The following is a 22,234-nucleotide window of genomic DNA, read 5'->3' on the forward strand; positions in this document are numbered from 1 at the left end:
TTATATTGTCACTGTCCAGAGAAAAAAACACGTATCTCCAAAATTGTAACTTTACAGGAGAGGGAAAATAAAACCTTCTGAACTTTGGAAGAAAGTGTATTTATATTGGTCGATTCATCATGAGATTTTAACACAATGTGAAGGATAGCTGTTGTTTCAAATGATGTAGTATATTAACAATTGATAAAAATGGCAATACATGTTTTTCTTTGGACAGCAAAGATATGGTAAGATATGGTAACTTCACCCTGTGGGATCTGAGTAGGTTCTTGTTAGCAGCATACAGACAGAGCATGTTGTTTACAGAAGTGTATGAGTTTGGACTAGATTCCCCACCATTGCTTATGGTCAATTGTATTTAGTCATTCTCAGTTTGTTTATTTTAAACTGTATTAAAATTTCAGTTTGTACAAATGTATGACTGATGTTACAAACAGTCACAGAACGCCACTTAGCATTTTTTAAAATTTAAATTCCTTAAGTAGTACTTATCCAGTGAGCCGCCTCTTCACAAATCACTCATGGCTGACTTTGGTCTCTTTGCTTTTGCTCTAGAGCGTTCATTCATTCATCTTCTGTAGGGGCTTCTTCCGGTTTCAGGCTGTGTGGTTTTCAGGGCCTATCTGGAATCTCTGGGTGCTAGCCAGGATTTCAATTCATCACAAGGCATCACACACTCACCCAGTAACATACTCATACCTGTGGACAGGTTAGCGTTGTTGTCTTCAAGAATATAAATACTTAATAATGTATGAAAAATCTATCCATCTATCCAAAAAGTCCTATACATCGCTTGCAGTCACATGAATGTTTTGGCCTGGGTGCCATATTAGGGACCTGTTGTCTGGTTTCAGAGCACAGCACTAATGTAAACAGATGGGAAAGATGGATATAGTTCTCATACCCAGGTCCTCACTCTGCGCTGGAGTCTCACAACACGCACTGAGCCCACTGCCTTTGTATTGGGATAAAGCATCTCACAGTATTGTGTAATGAGGAGAACTCTGTTAGTCATATTAGCATTTTTGTCAAAGGATCTAAGGGAAACCTGTTAGCATGTTAGAATCCATTTCTCTGCTTTCTCTGGAATCCGTGTGAGTTATTCATACAGACTTTATACAAGCTTCAGTAATCGTGTTATTTCACTTGGGTTTTGCTTTAGTGTGTATTCTTTTGTCTCATTCCCCATTTACAGGTTAAATAATGTGATCCTGCTGCCCTTGCACTCAGAAAATGCACTGATTCTTGGACAATGTTTTATTACGATTAGCTGCCTGAAGTATTTCTCTGATTTGGCTTAAAATTTAATAAATAGTTCTTGTGCCTGATCAGTGTATGAAGTTTCTGTGCCATAGAAAAATCGAGGCACACTCCTTACACCCTTAAAGTGTAGGTCTGGGTGCAATAAGGTTTAGATTTATTATCTGTGATATGCACAGGGAGTATGGTGCTCTGTGGGACACAGCCTAAGCCCCTCTACAGACTGACACAGAGGAACAGAGCTGTTTAAATATGTGATGTGGATAAATGGCTCAGGTGTCTATACTTTATTTCTTTAATTTCAACCTCTGAGAACTAAATGTGTTGAAAGAAGCAATAAATATTTAAACATCAGTTTTTATTGAGTCCTGTGTTTATTAGTAGTCATGGGCAATGTGTAAGTACACAAAATGGTGGCTACTATACACAGTGATGTCACCTGCAACCCATAATTATTCTTCAAAAAAGGTTTCCTTGTAAACATCCTAGTTTTATATATGAAAGTCACAGAGATGGATGGAGACACTGCAGCATGTAAGAACGTCTTTATTGGGTATGTAAGCATTTATTCCAGTTTTGAATCCACATTATTTAACCAAGAATGGAAAACAGCAATGAGATCAGCAAGGTAAATTAGACTGAGAGTGATGTTAAATAAGATAATAAACAGAAATTTTTTTAACAAGCTGGAAGAGGAGAAACACTCAGACTTATTTACATGACATGGATCAAAATAATCACAAACGGGAGCTGATGGATGGAGAAGGGTGAGGTAAGTTAAATTCCAAAAATGCCGGAAAAGCTAAAATTCACATGAACTCTTTGATATTTTAATACGTCTGAAGGCAGTTCCATACAGTATGGTTCTGATTAGACAAAAATAAACATAGAACAAAAAGAAATATAAAGGATAAAATATAAACAACAACAACACACTGCAATATATTGTTCTCTGGAGTCCCAAATTTACACACACACACAAATCTATTAACTCCAAGACCAGTTGGGATGCTGTTGCTTTATTCTGGAGACATTTCCTCTCTTGACAAAAACTATTCCCAATTATGTTTACAATATTTAAATAAGATTAAATTAGCTGAAAAGAAACCTGCTGTATACATAAAAGCTTAAGAATTATAATACACATGAAAGCATAGAAAGAAGAAACTGTAGCCTTTCAAACATATCCTTGTTTGTTGCACAGATAAGAATTCTCAGCTCTAGAGCTAACACCGTTTAACTGAAACCGTCTCTCCGTATCCGCCACACGTCTTTAAAATAAAATCTCAGATTTACCCCACAGTGTGTCTCCTAATGTCTGCCATGCACTGGGAGTCTGGTGTGCTCACACATGGTCTACAACAGTAACTACTGGAATCTAATACTGTATCAATTTTTGGCTAAATTCTAAGGTCCAGCACATGGTGAGGCTATTATATTATAGTTGAATGATAATTACCATTGCATAGTTGAAAATGATCTTCCCCTGGAAGTATGAATAATTAATTCCCCAATTTGTATGGATTGCTTTCTTTGTCATGATCTGCTGAGCTAGCTTGGCTAATGGCACAGTCCAATCTTTCCTTTTATTAGCCTTACAGACCAGGGTTATCTCAGTAGTTTCCCCTGAAGACAGATCCCCTTCCCAGGAAACTCTGTGAGGTTATACTACCATGACACACTCCTGACCAGTCTGAATGAGGACACCAGACTGATGAAAAATAACTGTCACTTTAGAACCGGGCAAATGCTAATTAGTCGCTGTCTGAAGAAAAAAAACGGAACTCCAAAATAGCACCTTTACAAGAGAAGGAAATAAAACCTCCTTAACTTTCAATGGAAGTCAACTTAAGAAAAAAAAAGGTTTCATTTTAAGTAAGTTTGGAGCACTTCTATTGGTCAATTCATTATGAAATTTTCACACAATGTTAGGGACAGCTGCTGAGCTCGACACAATAATGGAGATACATGTTTTTCTTTGAACAATGATGATATCTTTGGCCTCTTTTGCTCTGCAGGGCCGAACAGTTCTGAGCATGCAGGGTAACTGTTCCGGTAGTTTCGCACTTCGTTTCATGTGTTTCGTACCTTTTGCCACTTAAGTGGCCAAGAACTGCCTACTATTTCAGGAAAATAAATTTGACTGACACACAAAAGGACAAGTCTGCTAATTTGGAACGGTGCGTAGAGGCCACCGCTCACATCGGATTAGTAGCAGAGCTAGTACAAAACAATACACAGACATGCGTATGCGCGGATGAACAGACGGCCAATCAGAATGCAACTGGCAGAATCCGAGGCCAGATATGTGCACTCAAGATATCAAGCGCTCCGTCAACTGGTGGGCAGAGCCTCTGTGGCTGAGACTACTGTTCCAGTGGCTTTTCTACATGGACATGGTTGGCCATGGAATGCTTAAAAGCCTAGCTAAGGCTGGCTTTTAACTAACTATACTCAGGGCCATAAACCCATTCTGTGAGAGGGCTTAAATGACATAGGGTTCCATGAACTGGCTCTTTAAGATATTTGCTGCTCAAACATGAAGTTATTCTGTAACAAACGTTTTTTACAGTTGAATGAAAAGCACAATCTCTCCATAATTGTTTTAAATTGTCTATTATAAGACATGTTAGTAACTACAACATAAATATAACTTTTAAATTATAAATTAGTTTGAGATGCCGTGCACTACATGCTCCTGATTTAGCAATGGACAAAGACATAAACCGGGCAAAATGTTCTGCAATTGCACAGAATGGCTTTGAGGACCATTTGACCCTGCAGTAGAAAAGAGGCCTCTGAGTTGTTTTTTTATAATACCATCTGGATTAAAGCGTCACAGTGCTGTAGATTCAAAATGCTGTTTAATTAACAAAAATTTTACCAGCATGGCCTCCTTGGGCCTAATCCTTTATATTCCGTGTGGCTGGTTAGTAATATAGCAAATGCATATTTAAGACACAGACAAAAAATCTATTGCTTCAAAGAGGCAGCATGTTTCTGATTGATGCTCTTGTTGCCTGGCTGAAACTTTTGTCCAAATCTGACAGATAAGACATCTCACACGGTTGACTCCCATATCAAGTATTCTCAGCACTGCTGCTACATAAAGACAACGAATGGCAGATTACCTACTGTCACTTGTCATATGTTAATGCTTAGTGCTCTGCTCTGCAGGTACCGTGACTATAGGCTGATGAGGGCTTCTTCGCTGCTGAAGCACCAACATCTGTTAATAAAACGTTAGCACCCTTTATGCTGCCAGGAGTCGAATGTCTTGAGCACCCCCTGGACGACAATTTAAATAGCACCTTGTCACACCGGAGAAGCTGACCCACCCCTTGGTTTAAGATGCTCCCACAGGACAGGAACACCCACACAGTAAGAGCATGTACCCTTCCTCCCTTAAGACACACCCTGTGGGAGTATCGGATATTTGTTGACTAAACACTCCTCCTCCCATTTGCCTGAGAAAAGCCACTGGGCTGCCACGGAGACGTGTCCGAGGCACAAAGAATGTGGCCTAGGTGATGTACAGAGAACTATATTCATGGATCTGTGACACAGACACACACACACACACACACACACAAACATACTACACTATAGGATCATCTCCCTGACTGGTCACAATAAAATGCCCACAAACGTGCGCATACACACACACACACACACACACACACACACAAAATGATGCATGCATATTTATTCTTCCCTGTTTGATACTGTGTTTAACCACACACATTTGATACTGAGAGTACCCCTGAATATCCTTCCATAAAGACCCACACAATACATAATCATAATCTAATAATCAATATCCTTCTGTTACCTATTGCACTTTCAGCAATTACTGAAGTTGATAATGTATAAAAGCTTAGAAATAAAGAATAAGTACATATATATATATATATATATATATATATATATATATATATATGTATATAATTTTAACCAATAGTTTTAAATCTTCTTTAAAATAGATCATAGTTCCTTGATACAATAACTTATTATAATATTCAACATGACGAGAGAAAGAGGGAGAGAGAGAGAGAGAGAGAGGGAGAGAAAGAGAGAGAGAGAGAGAGAGAGAGAGAGAGAGAGAGATTGGCAGTTTCTCCCTGACCATAGATGTCCTTTCTTAATAATGACCAGATCATAATTAAAGGTCTGCTCTCCTTGGACATCCGTGGCTGGAAGGGCAGAATTTCCTTTCCACAGTCTTTAGTGCTAAATCCCTCCAATGACCTGCCCACTCCGACTCATCCCACATCTGCAGTCCAATCATCGGCTGAATACTGAAGAAGGACGGATGGACATGGGCTGCTTCAACTGGACATTGTGTGAGGAAATGTGGTGTGGATGAAGGTTTTGTTGCCAACAATGCGCAAAACACACACACACACACACACACAAACATATACATACTACAGAAAGCACACAGGTCCAACCTCCATGTGGTAGCGTGACAGGAGTGTGGTTTCAGGCAAATTGGCAATGTGTTTAACAGGGAGGAGTGAGGCGTCTGTCACTTTAAAAAGGAAGATTGCATGCTGCCAGTGTCCATCCCGTTGCTGTAAAAAGAAAACAATGAAAAAGGGGATCAATTACAGGAGAAACAAGAAAAATATATTTTGAGAGCTGATTTTAACAGATTCCGGGTAGGCTCAGATCCACCATGCCCCTGAACTGGATAAGTGGTTACAGATAATGAATGAATGAATGAATGAATGAATGAATGAATAATTTTAACAGCTTATCTGTATTTGTCAGAGAAGTGTGAACACAAACTTCTGATTTTCACAAATAATACGTGGCCATGCAACTACACTGAGAATGGTCAGATTGGAATTCATGTTTGTTTGCTTTAACGAAGATGAACAACTTTTTTTTTTTAAATAAATAATACAAAATAATACAAAAAACAAGACACAGGGGACACATGGGTGCCCTGGTTGGTATGTTGTGGCTCGGGGACCTAACATCCCAATTAGACGCAGGACCATAGCTGTGGCTGTGTTTGTGTGTATGTGTGTGAGTGTGTGTGTGTGTGTGTGAGAGAGAGAGAGAGAGAATAGGATAGAAATATCTCTATAATTATGCAACTATAATAATGAACATTAACAAGTACATTTTGAACATTAACATCAACACTGACTAATTTACCAAATCTAATAAATAGCCTTAATGGCCTGTATTGCTATATTTAAGCTTTCATTTCAGTTTATGTCTTAAAATAATCTACATAAAATAAATCAATTAAAAAATTACCAGAAAAATCCAAACTGATTTTTTTCAGTTAAAATTTGTGTTGAGGCATTTTAGGCTGCGGTCAATTGGCTGTGGTTGGAAGCAGTTTGGCCAATGGCTGAGCAGTGAGATCCTTAAAAATAAGTTATAAATCCACACACAATTTAGAAATCCTGGCTGGGCACATTTTTCACATTACAAAAAGAGGATATGTCCAGGCAAAAAGAGGATATATGGTCACCCTAATTTAATCTTATTCCACAGATAAAAACTAATGATGAAAGTCAGCTTTTATCCCACTGCATGGAGAGGCTACAAAAGACCCGAATTTAACAAACAAGTCACATCAAAGTAGCTTTAGATGTTTTGTGGTCATGTCGTTCTCACCCAGCAGGTGTCTTCTAACACGTCTGGTTTGAGCGTCTCTCCGTTCCAGGCCTTGAACCTCACAGCATTCTGGGACGGGGGCTGAGTTTGACCAGAGCTCCAGATGGAGACATTAAGACAGTGGATGGTGATGCGCTGTTCAGCCCCTGAACTCAGCAAATGCAGGAAGCTCATCTGAACATGCCCAACACTGAACTCCAGCTAAAAATCAACCAATCAAAGTATTAGCAAAGAAAGCTGAGCAACATGGCCTCATTCTCATTTAGAATCCAAAAGGCTACATTTTTTTGTACATACTTTGTTAATCCCCAATGTTTTGCTCATTTTTCGCATACAAGTATTAATTGTGATAAATTCCTCTGGTCAGCGAGTCTCCCCCAGTCAAACAACAGCCTCAGGAGGGCTTTGGGGAATGGCAGGTACATCTTACTCATACAGACAGCTAGACTGCGTTGGGACTAAAAACTTGGGAGCCCCCCAAATACACATTCTAAAAAACCCTGTTTGTGATAAGCAACATTATATATACAATCTGTGATATAGAACATTTCTTACAGTTAGTGTCTAATCAAAACCTAACTCTGTAGAAAAGTGAAAATGACATCTTAGAGGGTAGTGTCTGTCCCTCTTTCATTCTTATTGGTTAAGATGAGCACCTTGGAAACTGTGATTGGTCGGAGGCAGGTAAGTCCACCTCCTGTGAAGTTGCAGGTCACTTCTATAGCGTCGGAGGCACAACCCATGTTTGGGTCAATCCAGTAAGTGCCTAAAGGAAAGACACAAAGTTACTGCTGGCATATACACAAAAAAAAAAACCACACACATACACACATACCTGACCCTCATTAGTTTTTGCCAAAGCATAAGTTTCTTAATACAACATAACATTTGCACACCCACAACTTTGTTTAAAGAATGAAATATTAATAAAAAAAAAGATTTTGACCTCTATATTTAACTCATGGTTACATACACACAGACAGACAGAGACACACACCATCGTAGAGTTTAAATTGGCAGGTACGTAGGTCCCGGCACAGCCGAGCTGGGTGGTCCCGTGTGCCCAGAGGATTCTTCAGACTCTGCACCAACAAACTCAGGTAGTGCAGTGTCCGCAAGATCTCTGGAGCTCGCTCCAGCACGGACTGATCCAACATCGCCACAGCCTTAAACAGAATGACAGAGAGAGTGAGAGAGACCAGTGTGTTCATTCACAATATTGAACAGATGAGGTCAAAAATATTGGTACCCATCCATGTTATACCTCATACATGAAGTCTTTTATATTATATTATATATTTATTTATTTAAATATAATTTTTTTAAATAATGGTTTCTGGAGGTGTCAGAGAGACTGCAGTAAAAACAGCAATCTGTGCTGTATTGATCCTCTTGAAACTTTATTTAAGGAACAAAGAAACATTTTCCAATGTTGTCTTTGAAAATCTTAACTGAATTCTGTAAATATAAACATTTAGAATCAGCAACACAGTCCAAAAAAGTGAGACATAAGCAAAATAAGAGTTAAAAGTATATATAGAAAATTCCAGTTCCACCATTTTGAAGTGTTCCACTATATAATATAAATGGGATAAAAAGAGCATCCAGCAAAGGGTCAACATCTGCACAAAGGTCGTGGTCAACACCATAGGATGAAATCTATGTGAGAATCAAACACTTCAAAAAGAACATTTCTAAGCATTTGATCATGAGTTTAGGTCTCTCACGGTCTACTAACACTGTGGAAGAAAACCAAATGGAAATCTCAGTCCATATAGGATAAGGCTGGACACCACTGCTACAGGCCTCTGACCTTTGTTGCCCTCAGGCAGCACTGCATAAGAAGTAAAGTCACATGGGTTTTGGAGGGTATCAGAAAACAGCTGTCTACTGCTGCATGAAGAAATGCAAATGGAAACTCTTTTAAAGAATGATGTCCTAATTCCAGCTCTCCAACTTTTTTTTTTGTTTTTTTTGGAGCAAATAATTTTTATCTATTTTGGGTTCTGAATGCATTAATTTCCAATAGGCATACGCAACTGGACATGACTTTGATGTTAGTATACACACCTCAGGCTTGAGCATGGTGTCGGCGCCAGGAAATAAAGGCAAATGAACACCGCTATCATCCCTCTGCTTTAAAGTGAATATAAAAACACCATAAAATTTTGTTTCCAAGACAAACACATTACATTTTTTTCTGCAAAAAAAAGTATAAGCAGCAAAACAATAAAATACTTACAAATGACAGTGGGATACTGGGCGGCCCCTGGATTAAAAAGAATTAAGTATGTATCTTACAATCTTAAGGTTTAGGATTACACTGCATTTTTATGTCTGTAAATGTTTTATGATAAGGTTTATGTATATATAGACATGGGTCTTACCGGTGGTCCAGGGGGACCTTGAGGCCCAGGAGCACCCTAAAAAGCACAGACAAAATGGCGTTACATCTAGAATTGTGCAGTTGGGTGTAGCCCTATCTTGGTCAGGTTGTTGTGTTCTTTCTCTCTGTACTGTCTTTCTATCATGGTCAGCTGATTGCAGTGACAGTTACTTGGACTGGACTGAATGACTTCTTGGTGTGTCAGCTGATCACCAGTAGAACACAGGATTGGCCATGCCTGGATGATGGGGCTTTATAAACAACTATGATGCATTGTGGCCTGCCCCATGGTGTTGCCTGTCACTGTGTGGTCTGTGGCAGATTTATTTTAAAAGCTGGTTGTGCTACTCTGGAGTTAGACTGTTATGTAAAGGTAGAACATTGCTGATTGAAGGGTTTGGTTACAGATGTATCTTTGTAAATCTCTTAGCCATTGTTACTCTGTCTATTTAGTGTTTGTACTGTTAGAAACTTTAAAGGTTAATCACAAGTGTAGGGGTGAGTGCCATTTTGTTTTGTTATACTTCTTCTCCTGTTTATACATAAGGGAGGTAGGTTAGTTGGTGTTGTTTTTCTTTTATCTATTTTTATGGTTAGGTAAATCAGTTTTGGTTTGTTCCTTAGACTATTTTGTCTGTTGTTTTGGCATACAGCTCACCCTGAAGTTTAACTTATGACTCCAATCTGCCTTGTTACAGTTCCAAATACAGAGTTTGATGAAGGTATTTCTGTCTTGTCTTTATTCATGTTACTGCCTCTCTAACCTTAGACTGGCATGGGCCTTAGTATTTGAAAAGGAAGTTGTAACAATGGGAACTATAAATGTACAATTCAATTAAATTCCTTTGATCCTATTTGACTGAGAAACATTAGCATAAAGACAATTTGACTGCATGCACAAAGACTCACCCTCGGACCCTGTGCACCCTGCAAGAGACAAAAAACATCACAATGGGTTAAGAGTGGGTTTTCAAAAACACAATATTCAAAAACGCAGTCTCAATCACAAGCTTACCATTTCTCCTCTGGTACCAGCATCTCCTCTAGGTCCCTAGAGAAAGTTCAAGGGTAAAGGAAGATGATAGGTCATTATTAAAAACACAGTGGTATCCTTTGATAAAAAAGACACACAGCTGTTTTAGGAGGAAAACACCAAGATATACAAACTTACAGGGACACTGCATATGAGCCCCATGCTCAAATATACTGTGAAATGATCAAGTTTACAGTTGCGCCATTAAAGTTCAGTTCTAATTTCATCTTTGTAGTTTGACCATTGGTACAAGTGTGAACTCTCATTTTTCTATGACGTTCATGGTCACCTACAGGTCAGCAGTAAACATGATAGGGTTGAACTGTGAAATTTAGTTTTAGATAAATAAATAAATATATAATATGAAAGACTTCATGTATGAGGTATATCATGGATGGGTACCAATATTTTTGACCTCATCTGTTCAATATTGTGAATGAACAAACGGGTCTCTCTTACATATTAAGTTTGCAGTGAACTATGTGGACAGATGTAATTTATGGAACCGTTTGGAATTTTACCATTAACTCAATAAATTGCAAAGAGCTAAAGGTCCAAACGTGAGTTGGTGAGCTTTATACAGTATTGCGAAATGGTTTAACCAGGCAGTAAATTTGAATTAGTTTTGTGATAATTCATGTGTGCTGATTTAACATGACCTTTTAAGTTATACAGGTTATTTAGGGATTGTTTTGGTGTTATCCAAACTAGGGGTGGGTGACATGGCCCTAAAATAATATCACAGTATTTCAGGGTTAGGTGATAATGATATATGAACTGGTGTCAGGAGCGAGGGGCGGATTGAAGGAGGCGGACGCATTCGCTAAAACACGGGATATATTTAATAACCAAAGATATAACAAAACACAGGCAAACTACAAAGGGAACTACAAGACGAGGACATAAAATACTGAGACAGAAAATACACTAAACGACAAAACTAGGAAACAAACATGACTTGACTAGAAACGAGAGATAAACGACGCGACATGACAAGACCGGAGAACAATACATAATGAAGTGAAATGAACGACAAACAGGACGTGAAACAAGAGGGCTTAAGTACTCACACAAACGAGACGCACCTGAGACAGATAACGAGAAGGACGGGTTAACAGATGACACGGACAAGGAGGCGGAGACAAGGACATAAACAAAACAGAGCCATGTGCAAATAAAGCACATGGCGGGGACAACAGACTGACAGGACGAAGGCGTGACAGATGCCCCCCCCAAGAACGCGCAACTCCCGGGCGCGTACTCCTAAACCCCCCAGGAGCTGGCACTGGAGAGGGCACGGAAAACAAGACAGGACAACAAACCAACGGGTGACAGGACTCAGGACAGGACGGGAACAGACACAGGAGCTGGGGACACGACAGGACCGAATATACGAGACGGGACATGGGACATGACAGGAGACTGACAAAGGGGGGCAGCAAGAGACGAGAACGGACTGGACAGGACAGGAATGGACACATGGGACTTGACAGGGTTTTTGACATTGGACATGACACTGGATGGAAACAGGGACTGGACAGAAGACGGGACAGGTGACATGACTTGGTGCTGGGACTGGACGGGAGCAGAGACTGGTGACAAGACACTGGACAGGATAGGAACGTTAGACTGGACAGGGGTACGTGACTGGACAGAAGACAGGACAGGTGACATGACACTAGACTGGAACGGAGACGGGACTGGAGACTGGACAGGGGATTGGAAGGGAAACTGGGCCGGAGACAAGACAGGTGATTGGACATTGGACGGATACGGGAACTGGACGTGAGACAAGACAGAGGGTTGAAACGGTGACTGAACAAGGGGTTGAAACGGGGACTGGACAGGACTGACAGGGGACTGGACAGGAGACAAGACAGAGGGTTGAAACAGGGACTGGACAGGACTGACAGGGGACTGGACAGGAGACGGGACTTGAGACAGGACCGAGGGTTGGAACGGGGACTGGACAGGAGACGGGACTTGAGACTGGACAGGACTAACAGGGGACTGGACATGAGACTGAAACAGAGACTGGACAGGGCTGACAGGAGACTGGACTGGACTTGGTAGGGGAACAGGTACAAGGACATTTACAGGGACTGACACAAACACAGTGACCGGGACAGGGACAGAGACAAAGGCAGACACGGGTACAGGGACAAGGACAGAGACGGGAACCATGACAGGGACAGACAAGGGAACCAAAATAACAGGGCGGTGCCCAGGACTGGCTAATGTCTGTGTGGCAGTCTGAGGAACCAGCCTGGGCACAGTTCTGGGGATCGGCCCTGAAGTCCTTCGGGCCGACCTACGGACATGGACAGGGGAGGCCGTAGCCACAGTCACGGGGACAGGAGAGGCCGTAGCCGCCGTCACGGGGACAGGAGAGGCCGTAGCCGCCGTCACGGGGACAGGAGAGGCCGTAGCCGCCGTCACGGGGACAGGAGAGGCCGTAGCCGCCGTCACGGGGACAGGAGCGGCCGTAGCCGCCGTCACGGGGACAGGAGCGGCCGTAGCCGCCATCACGGACACTGGAGCGGCGGGTGCCGCCATCAACGGGACAGGAGCGGCGGGTGCCGCCATCAACGGGACAGGAGCGGCGGGTGCCGCCATCACGGACACTGGAGCGGCGGGTGCCGCCATCACGGACACTGGAGCGGCGGGTGCCGCCATCACGGACACTGGAGCGGCGGGTGCCGCCATCACGGACACTGGAGCGGCGGGTGCCGCCATCACGGACACTGGAGCGGCGGGTGCCGCCATCACGGACACTGGAGCGGCGGGTGCCGCCATCACGGACACTGGAGCGGCGGGTGCCGCCATCACGGACACTGGAGCGGCGGGTGCCGCCATCACCGAGACAGGAGCGGCGGGTGCCGCCATCACCGAGACAGGAAGCCCTGCGACGTCGTCCACGGAGGCAGGGGAACCTGCGACGTCGTCCACGGAGGCAGGGGAACCTGCGACGTCGTCCACGGAGGCAGGGGAACCTGCGACGTCGTCCACGGAGGCAGGGGAACCTGCGACGTCGTCCACGGAGGCAGGGGAACCTGCGACGTCGTCCACGGAGGCAGGGGAACCTGCGACGTCGTCCACGGAGGCAGGGGAACCTGCGACGTCGTCCACGGAGGCAGGGGAACCTGCGACGTCGTCCACGGAGGCAGGGGAACCTGCGACGTCGTCCACGGAGGCAGGGGGACCTGCGACGACGTCCAAGGAGGCAGGGGGACCTGCGACGACGTCCAAGGAGGCAGGAGAGGCGCGCGTCGCGCTCACGAAGACAGGAGAGCCGCGCGCCGCGCTCTCGAGGACAGGGGTTTGTGCTGCTCACCGGGCTCGCGCTGGAGCTGTAAAGGGTTTAGGGGGTTCCACAGGCGCACCCATTAGATCACCTCGAGGTGCGCCCCTGTTAGCCTCAGGCCTCAGAGGTACGGAGGTGAGGCTAACAGCCCCTACCCTTAACGCCCCCCCAAAAATTTCCCCGGACCTGAGGGGGCAATCCTCGGGAACAGAGGGTCCTGCGGAGCTGACCTCGAGAGCCGATCGGGAGAATCTGGCTCTCAATAGATCTCTGAAAGTCTCCACCGAAATCTGCAGGCCTCTCTCTCTCAGCACGCGATCAGCCCACTGCAGTGCTATCCCTTTAAGAAGAGATCTCATGAACATTACCTTAATAAATTCGTGTGGCGCAGGAACAGTCAGATAGTCAAAGTATAAGCGGCATTGGAGCAGAAAACCCTCAACGTTTGAAGTCCCCTCAAACTCGGGGGGAACTCCCATATGAGATTGCAGGGCAGCAGGTTGATCGCCCACCTTTGCCGCTAGAAACTCCTGTACTCTCCTGAACGCCTCGTTGAGAAAATAGTCCGTGCTAGCTGCGTCCTTTAGTGGGTCGTTCATTCTGTCAGGAGCGAGGGGCGGATTGAAGGAGGCGGACGCATTCGCTAAAACACGGGATATATTTAATAACCAAAGATATAACAAAACACAGGCAAACTACAAAGGGAACTACAAGACGAGGACATAAAATACTGAGACAGAAAATACACTAAACGACAAAACTAGGAAACAAACATGACTTGACTAGAAACGAGAGATAAACGACGCGACATGACAAGACCGGAGAACAATACATAATGAAGTGAAATGAACGACAAACAGGACGTGAAACAAGAGGGCTTAAGTACTCACACAAACGAGACGCACCTGAGACAGATAACGAGAAGGACGGGTTAACAGATGACACGGACAAGGAGGCAGAGACAAGGACATAAACAAAACAGAGCCATGTGCAAATAAAGCACATGGCGGGGACAACAGACTGACAGGACGAAGGCGTGACAACTGGTGATATGAAAAAACACTGAAAATAATTTTATTCATTTCAAGAACACACTACTGCATCATAACAAATGTTATATTAATACTAAAACTAAATAGAATTATTAATGCTTCTTATTTAAATTAAATGTAATTATATTTTACTTTAGTACAAATCTAACAATTTCAAACATTCAGAATGAACAACAAATAAATATGTAAACATTTCCTTATTTTGTAAACAACCGTAAATTACCAAGGTTCTGACATTGTATAAAAATTATTTAGAATATTCATATATTATATCTAAACCACCACCACACGAGTGAAGTCATTCCTCTTTAGGAGCACATTTTTGAACGTAAATTTCCACCGTACCTATCGGTGTGCCTAAAATGACGTAATGAATGTATGCCATATTATGTGTAATGGCAATGGTACTTTACGTAAACTAGAATATCACAAGAATCCCGATATAGATTTTGTATAGAGTTTATAGATGATATTATTGTACATGATACGATACGGCACAGCCCTAATCCAAAGGCAATAGAACTAGCGAGTGAACAGTTAAAGGCACTAACTTTACAGCAGAAAGTTTACAGCAAAACCAGTAACATCAAGTTCATAGCATAACTGTAAACTGGTGAAGTTGACAGTCAAAATAAACTGTGAAGTAAAACTGTCAACCAAGTCAATTACCATCAAAAACCAATTAAATATTTCATGGTCAAACTGAAATTTCACATTAAAACTATCAAGCAATTCATAGTTCTATTATAAAAAAAAAAATTTCCTGGGCACAGAGCTGCTTATGTTTAGTTTTTTCTTGTTGCACTGCACAGATGCTACTCAACGCATAAAGCAAGTGGCACATTTACCCACTGCAAAGAAAGCATCTGGCACAGAAAACCTCTTTCGCTGTGTGCGGCATATATGAAAGCCAACCCTGGGACATCTCCAGACCTGATACTCCAGAGTTTTTCTAGAATTTCTCCAAAGTTTATATGGGACTTTATATATTTGAGGTGATTTAGAGCATTGTTTGTGAGTCCAGGCACATGTATGTTTATGCTGCACCAAGTGTAATTAATCAGAGCAACATCAGAGCTCTCTATGTGCTCCATGTGTCCTGTCACTGTAGAAATGATGTCCAGGGCTTTTCATCCTTTTCAAGGTTTTGTGTATATATTGTATTGAACACAAGAGCTTCTTTAGGGCGGAGTTTGGAGTGGTCAGAGGTGACCCCTGTTGTGTTTATTCAGAGGAAAGATAAACGCAGTCCCTATATTTATTCTTGTCATTTTCCAGTGTTCTTTTTTACAGAATAAACTTTTCTGACCTCAACAAAATAAACATCTAGGAATGTCTGGCTGTTTTTGACTGCAGTCAACAGACATCAAACACATGCACAACATCAGCAACACTTCAGACTGTTAACAGAGGACAAGGGATAGGGGCCACAATGAAAACGGATTAAAACAAGGTAAGCTACATGTCACATGGTAAGTGACAGTTTACCTGGCTTATGAGGCATGTTTTCAGGGCTTAATTGTTTCATTTGAACTGCTTTTGGTTGAGTTTTACAAAGAACGTATGTGCTCTGAAGTCTATATTTTCACTTGTCATAGATGTGTAACCTGCATGTAAGCTGCATGCAAGTATGAGCATTAAAAATGCAATACGTAAGATGCGTGTGTGTGTGTGTGTGGGGGGGGGGGGGGGGGTTGTCTATCAGAAGAAATAAAACAATATATACAAAACCATGCTTCCTTTAGTTAGATCCTTTTCCAACAGAAGCCGCTATATTGCACTGCCATGTTTTTACAGTAGCCTAGAAGGGGCAACCCCAAAACTGGCTCTAGAGACTGCCTTTCACCTTTTTATGTTGAAAAGGCAGCTTGGTAAGTAAAGGGTGAGGGAGGGGTATTCAGTTGGTTGCACGATGCAACATAATTACTAGAAGCCACTAAATCTTAGACTATACCTTTAAAGGCAATATTCAGGATTATTATTATTATTATTATTATTATTAAGAATGTTCCCTCATTTGTTAGCCCTCCAGTGTGTTAGATAGATACTTTGTTGATCCCAGAGGCAAATTCAAAACAGCCACTTGTTTACCACTTGACCTACTTGCAGACAAGCTAAAAGATGCAAAGCTTCTGAATGTAAAAACCCCAGAGAACAGTGTTTCTCCAGTTCTAACAAAATTTCCCTTGTACAGACTATATTATGAAACGTATTGTTCTCTTTATTCTACTTTGTAAATACATCACAGTTCTTCATGTTTATTGTATGTTTATTGTCTATATTATAACACTTAATTGAGATGTGGTAGAGAAAGGACACTCACAGGGCTCCCAATGGGACCAATTATACCCACAAGACCAGGAGCTCCACCTTTCCCCTGCAAAAACAAAAACAGAGAAATGAAGAAATTGCATGGCTGCAAGTCTTAGGACTAGGCCCTGATCACACTCTATACTAAAATTAACCCAGTATCTGGATATTGTCTCCATGCAAAAGAGAAGTGCAATATTAAGCCATATTTATTCACTCAGAATTCACATTTAATTTTATGGTGTGATCCAATAGACAACTGAATGCGAAAGCTGCATGTGAAAGAGGTAACTGCTACTCTCAGAAATACACTCAAGGGTACCTTTAATTTGGGAACATAATTGTATCTTTATCTATTTTAATTGCACATTTAAAATAGTGTTGATGTCATACGTCCAATTTCATCTCCATTACTTATATTATGTTGGAATATATTACAGAGTTCTATAAGGAAAGATTAGAAATAATCACCTCTCTTTCTGGAGAAGAGAATACAATGTACATTTATGGAACACAACTTGACAATAAAACCACTATTGTACTTTTAAAAGGTACATTTACGCTGTTTGTACCCTTAGAGACGAACTACAGTACCTCTACCATACCTTGTGTGTATAAACGTGCTGTGTCTGTATTTGAAGATCACTAGGATCTAGGATGACTAGTACGTAACTAGAATCCAGAACCTTTCTGGATCACTTCATCAGACAATATTCAGGACAGAGAGCTATCTGAGAATATGTTAAACTCAAAGATCCCTTAGTGTGAGAGTTAATGTTAGAGAAGGAGAGAGTGAGAGAAGTCTCACCATAGTCCCAGTAGGTCCCTTTGGTCCCCGAAGGCCTTTCAGCCCAGTGTCTCCTGGAGGCCCCTGAACAAACATCAACACTTTTAATTAAACATAAACACACCCACACCCACTATGGTAATAAGTTTGGTACACTGGCTTGCTCAGTGTTAGTGTGTGTTTTACTCCTTGGTATGCGATAATAATGATGACATTAATCCCATCTTGGACAGAATATCCATTAACCACAGAGACCATTTAAACATGAAGGTATTAGCTCCACAGACCCCACTGTGTGTGTCTGTTTTGTCGACTGACTGTCCCTAAATGATCTCAATATTGTGCCCCCAGTATTCAGCCAAACATTTGGAAACGTTTCAAAATCAGAAATGATCAAAATACTAAATGACTTCTACATTTGTGAGGTCTTGTATATTTCCACACAACCATCTAGTAATAACAAATGGAGCTCTGAAATTCTTCCCTGAGCATTTCTCTGAGTAATATATCCACTTTCTGTGAAGAAAATGTGTATTCCTTAGTTTCAAATTCATTCATCCCTTCAGAGAGATGCACAACAAACTCAATCTCTTTTGATGTATATTTGGATCTACACACAACAATCAATCAATAAATAAATAAATATCACCTTTGGTCCAAACATTCCAAGTATCCCAGGAAATCCGGGTTCTCCAACATCCCCCTGGAAGAAAAACACATCACTCACTCTCTCATGTGGAAAGAGCATCATTCAGTTATAGGTGTAAATAGAGCTGTTGCTCAGTTGTTCCATCAGTTTGGGGATAATATGGAAAATACTCTGACAGTCTGATTTTTCCATATGAACATTAGGGAATTAAACCTGTTTGGCGTTTTCTGATGCAGTAAATGAACCACAGTTGTAGCAGAATTGATCAAAAGTAAACAAGACAATAAAATTGATGCATTAAAGAACATTTCCTGGTATTTTATTGCATTTTATGATGTCAGTAATAATTGTTATAAAGTGCTTTGTTATACATTTATAGAAGTGTCTAGAAATAAAACATCTGTAGTACCAGCTCCTTGCTTTCACAAGTGAGGGATGCTTCAGCAATTTAAGTTTGGCTGCATGCTCTGTCCATGAGGGGCATTTAATAGTTGACAAACACATCTATGAACTTTAATTCCCCAGGGATTTGACCCTTGGTAAAAAAATTCACATACACTGAGTTCTGGAAAACATACAGGCACTTATTATACCCTGAATACCTTAAGAAATGAATCCATAATCCACAAGGCTTGGTAAACTGCCTGTGAGTTGAATATGTGTGCATGTGAGTGTGTGTGTGTGTGTGTGTGTGTATGTGTGTGTGTGTGTGTGTGTGTGTGTGTGTGTGTGTGAGTGTGTGTGTGTGTGTGTGAGTGTGTGTGTGTGTGTGTGTGTGTGAGTGTGTGTGTGTGTGTGTGTGTATGTGTGTGTGTGTGTGTGTGTGTGTGTGTGTGTGTGTATGTGTGTGTGTGTGTGTGTGTGTGTGTGTGTGTGTGTGTGTGTCTGTGTGTGTGTCTGTGTGTGTGTCTGTGTATATATAGTACTCACTGGCTGTCCTTTAGGTCCCACATCCCCCTGAGCTCCTGGTTGGCCCATCACTCCTTTAAAGCCTCTCTTTCCTGAAGGGCCAGGATGACCTGGAAGACCTCGCTCACCCTGCCAAGGAGTGTTTGATTAGTTATCCTAAGAGTAAATACCCTGGACATCACGGGAGATGGTGGATGTTCACTCTTAAATTTTACAGTTCTCTCACCTTTGGACCAAATGAACCCTGATCTCCTGGTAATCCCAGGACTCCCATTTTACCCCGTGCTCCAGGTTTTCCGGGAAGTCCAATCTCACCATCATCTCCTTGGTCACCCTTTAGAAGGAGTGAGTGTGTGTGTATGAGTGAGAGAGAGAGAGAGAGAAAGAGAGAGAGAGAGAGAGATTCACATCAGCAAGAGTTCATTAATGTCCTCCTTGACCCACTACAGGACACACATAAAGAAGTTAAAGAAACACTGGGTGAAATTTGACATTTTTACTCCTGGGCCTCTTTTACTCCTTACCTCTTACAGTTTCAGAGTGTAATTCATATTTACACTAATGTCCTGAAATTAAGATGGAGGGGAGGGAGATGGGGTGTTTTTCTTACCATCCTTCAAATGGTACATAGTGCAGTTTCTGCAATGCTGAGCTCAGAATAGCAAAGAGTATTCATACTATTATCTATTCACCCTATTACATCTATTACATCGCAGTGGAGCAACACAACTGTAATTAAAAAAAAAAAAAAAAAAAAATATATATATATATATATATGTATTCATTCATTCATTCATTCATTCATTCATTCATTCAGAGTCACGGTTTTATATATATACTACTGTAGTGCACTGCAACCTAGTGTTACTTCAAATGCAAACATATCAGACATAATGTCACAGAGCATGTCAAGAAACAAGACCAACCGGAATTCCTTTACTCCCATCCTTCCCTGGAATGCCATCTGCTCCAGGAACACCTTCCCGCCCTTCTCGACCAACCACACCCCTCGGCCCAGGAGACCCAACAGCACCCTGAAAGAGAGAGAGGGATATAGAGAGAGAGGTAGAGAGAATGTGAATGATTAAGGTTCCTTTTTCATGCAAAATGAGTGTTTGGGATTTTTTGCACTGCAGGAATATGTTTTTTTTTAAAATTATTTTTAATAAAAGAAAAACATTGGAACCAAACACTGAATTAAGAAAGCTCGTGAAAGAGTTCTGATTCTTACTGGTGGTCCTCTTGTTCCGCGTTCACCTTGTTTACCAGGTTTACCCGTTTGACCCTATTGGAGACAGAAAGAAGGAATGAAAAAGTATGCTGAATTCCCCATACTCAAATCCATAAACAACAAAACACACCTCTCTCCATCACTCACATACAGGAGCGGACACACACACACACACACACACACATACACACACGCACAGCTGAATTTTTCCCATATGTTATTTACAGTTAACACTTTCAGAGTGTAAGTGATAAAATGTGAATTTAATTTCCACCAAACAGAGACATATGCACCCCCCGATACACACACACACACACACACACACACACACACACACACACACATACATATACACACACACACAAGCAAAAATTCTTACCAGATCGCCTTTTGATCCTTTGGGCCCTTGTTGTCCACGAGGTCCAGGATGGCCCTATAACATGACAATATATTAGTACACATGAATGTGTGTGTGTGTGTGTGTGTTTGTGTGTGTGCTTGCGTTTGTGTATTTACAGGTCTGTCCAACAAGAGACTAATTAAACTATGTAACTCACAGGTAATCCAGGTGCACCAGATTTGCCTCGAAGTCCATCCACCCCCTGCTGACCCTGGACATCAAATCATAAACCACTGAACGATAATACTGTAGATAACAATACAGAGAAATAAACAACGATCCAGGGCTGTTTGGAAAGCTATGATTAAAAGTTACAATCTCAGAATCATAATATTCATTTATTTCTTACTTAACCGCAATTTCAAGCATTTTGTTCTGTAGTTCAAAACATGAAAACAAATTCTGTCAAAAAAATATTAATTAATTAATATTGTAGAATTAATTATTAATTAAATCGTTTTTTGTTGGTGTTGTGTGTCCATTCAAAAATCTTAATAAAAAGTTGAATCATAAAAAAAATACTAAACAAAACAAAACTGTAGTTCAAAACGTGTCCAGTAGGTGGCAACAGAATATTCATAGTCTAGCCGATGTCTAGATGTGATATTACAGCGATTGAGCCTCTCATATGAGTCATGTATAAAGACTCTAAGTGTATCACAAATTCAAATACTCTTTTAATTCACAGTCGCACAGTCTGGGTGAATTTAATTCAGGATTATTATATATTTAGAGTGCAGCACTGCAGGACCTATTGCAACTATAGGCCTAATTCAGTGCGAGGAAACACCACTTTGACGGAATAGAGACTGAATCGTACTCAACTCAGTCACACATATATATGGTGAATACCACACTGAGGAGCTTCCACACTTGTAGCCTGGATGGTGTAAGCTCAGATATGCCCCGTATGTTAACTCACTGGGTATCCTGGGTCTCCTGACTCTCCTCTGTCTCCTCTGTCTCCAATTCTACCCTACAGACACACACACAGTAGTACACTATTAGTAAATAGACAGAAACCTATGAAAGTCCAGACCTATTTAAACTGACAATATCAAACAAACAAAGAGAGTTTCTGCATTCTACATTTTCCTATATTCCTATTTGAGCTATAGAGAGAGAAGCAGGTTTTCCATCCACTGAGTTTCTGCAAATTATGAAAATGTACATTAAAGGAACAGTAGGTAAGATCTGCTCTGAAATCAGTCGAGAGGGGCAGGAAGGTGGGGTGATTTCCTACCCTTCTCCAAATGTTACATAGTACATTTTCTTC

General features: G+C 41.4%; 1 protein-coding gene across 1 annotated transcript in view; it reads right to left on the bottom strand.

Annotated features, from left to right (window-relative positions):
• Positions 1–5,375: 5,375 nt before the first annotated feature.
• The window catches only part of col27a1a (collagen, type XXVII, alpha 1a), a 72,878-nt gene continuing 56,019 nt past the window's right edge, over positions 5,376–22,234 (bottom strand). Inside the window, exons 43-60 of the mRNA XM_066645299.1 lie at positions 21,881–21,934; positions 21,116–21,169; positions 20,938–20,991; positions 20,559–20,612; positions 20,254–20,361; positions 19,554–19,661; positions 19,349–19,456; positions 18,419–18,472; positions 17,791–17,853; positions 16,996–17,049; positions 10,299–10,334; positions 10,193–10,210; positions 9,285–9,320; positions 9,140–9,166; positions 7,895–8,063; positions 7,554–7,663; positions 6,898–7,098; positions 5,376–5,834 (exon numbers count right to left, since the gene is read on the bottom strand). Of these exons, the coding sequence (XP_066501396.1) occupies positions 5,688–5,834; positions 6,898–7,098; positions 7,554–7,663; positions 7,895–8,063; positions 9,140–9,166; positions 9,285–9,320; positions 10,193–10,210; positions 10,299–10,334; positions 16,996–17,049; positions 17,791–17,853; positions 18,419–18,472; positions 19,349–19,456; positions 19,554–19,661; positions 20,254–20,361; positions 20,559–20,612; positions 20,938–20,991; positions 21,116–21,169; positions 21,881–21,934 (1,455 nt within the window). The 3' untranslated portion in view covers positions 5,376–5,687. The remainder of the gene's footprint in view (positions 5,835–6,897; positions 7,099–7,553; positions 7,664–7,894; positions 8,064–9,139; positions 9,167–9,284; positions 9,321–10,192; positions 10,211–10,298; positions 10,335–16,995; positions 17,050–17,790; positions 17,854–18,418; positions 18,473–19,348; positions 19,457–19,553; positions 19,662–20,253; positions 20,362–20,558; positions 20,613–20,937; positions 20,992–21,115; positions 21,170–21,880; positions 21,935–22,234) is intronic.

The sequence above is a fragment of the Hoplias malabaricus genome, chromosome 15 (assembly GCF_029633855.1).
Source record: "Hoplias malabaricus isolate fHopMal1 chromosome 15, fHopMal1.hap1, whole genome shotgun sequence".
Lineage (NCBI taxonomy): Eukaryota > Metazoa > Chordata > Actinopteri > Characiformes > Erythrinidae > Hoplias > Hoplias malabaricus.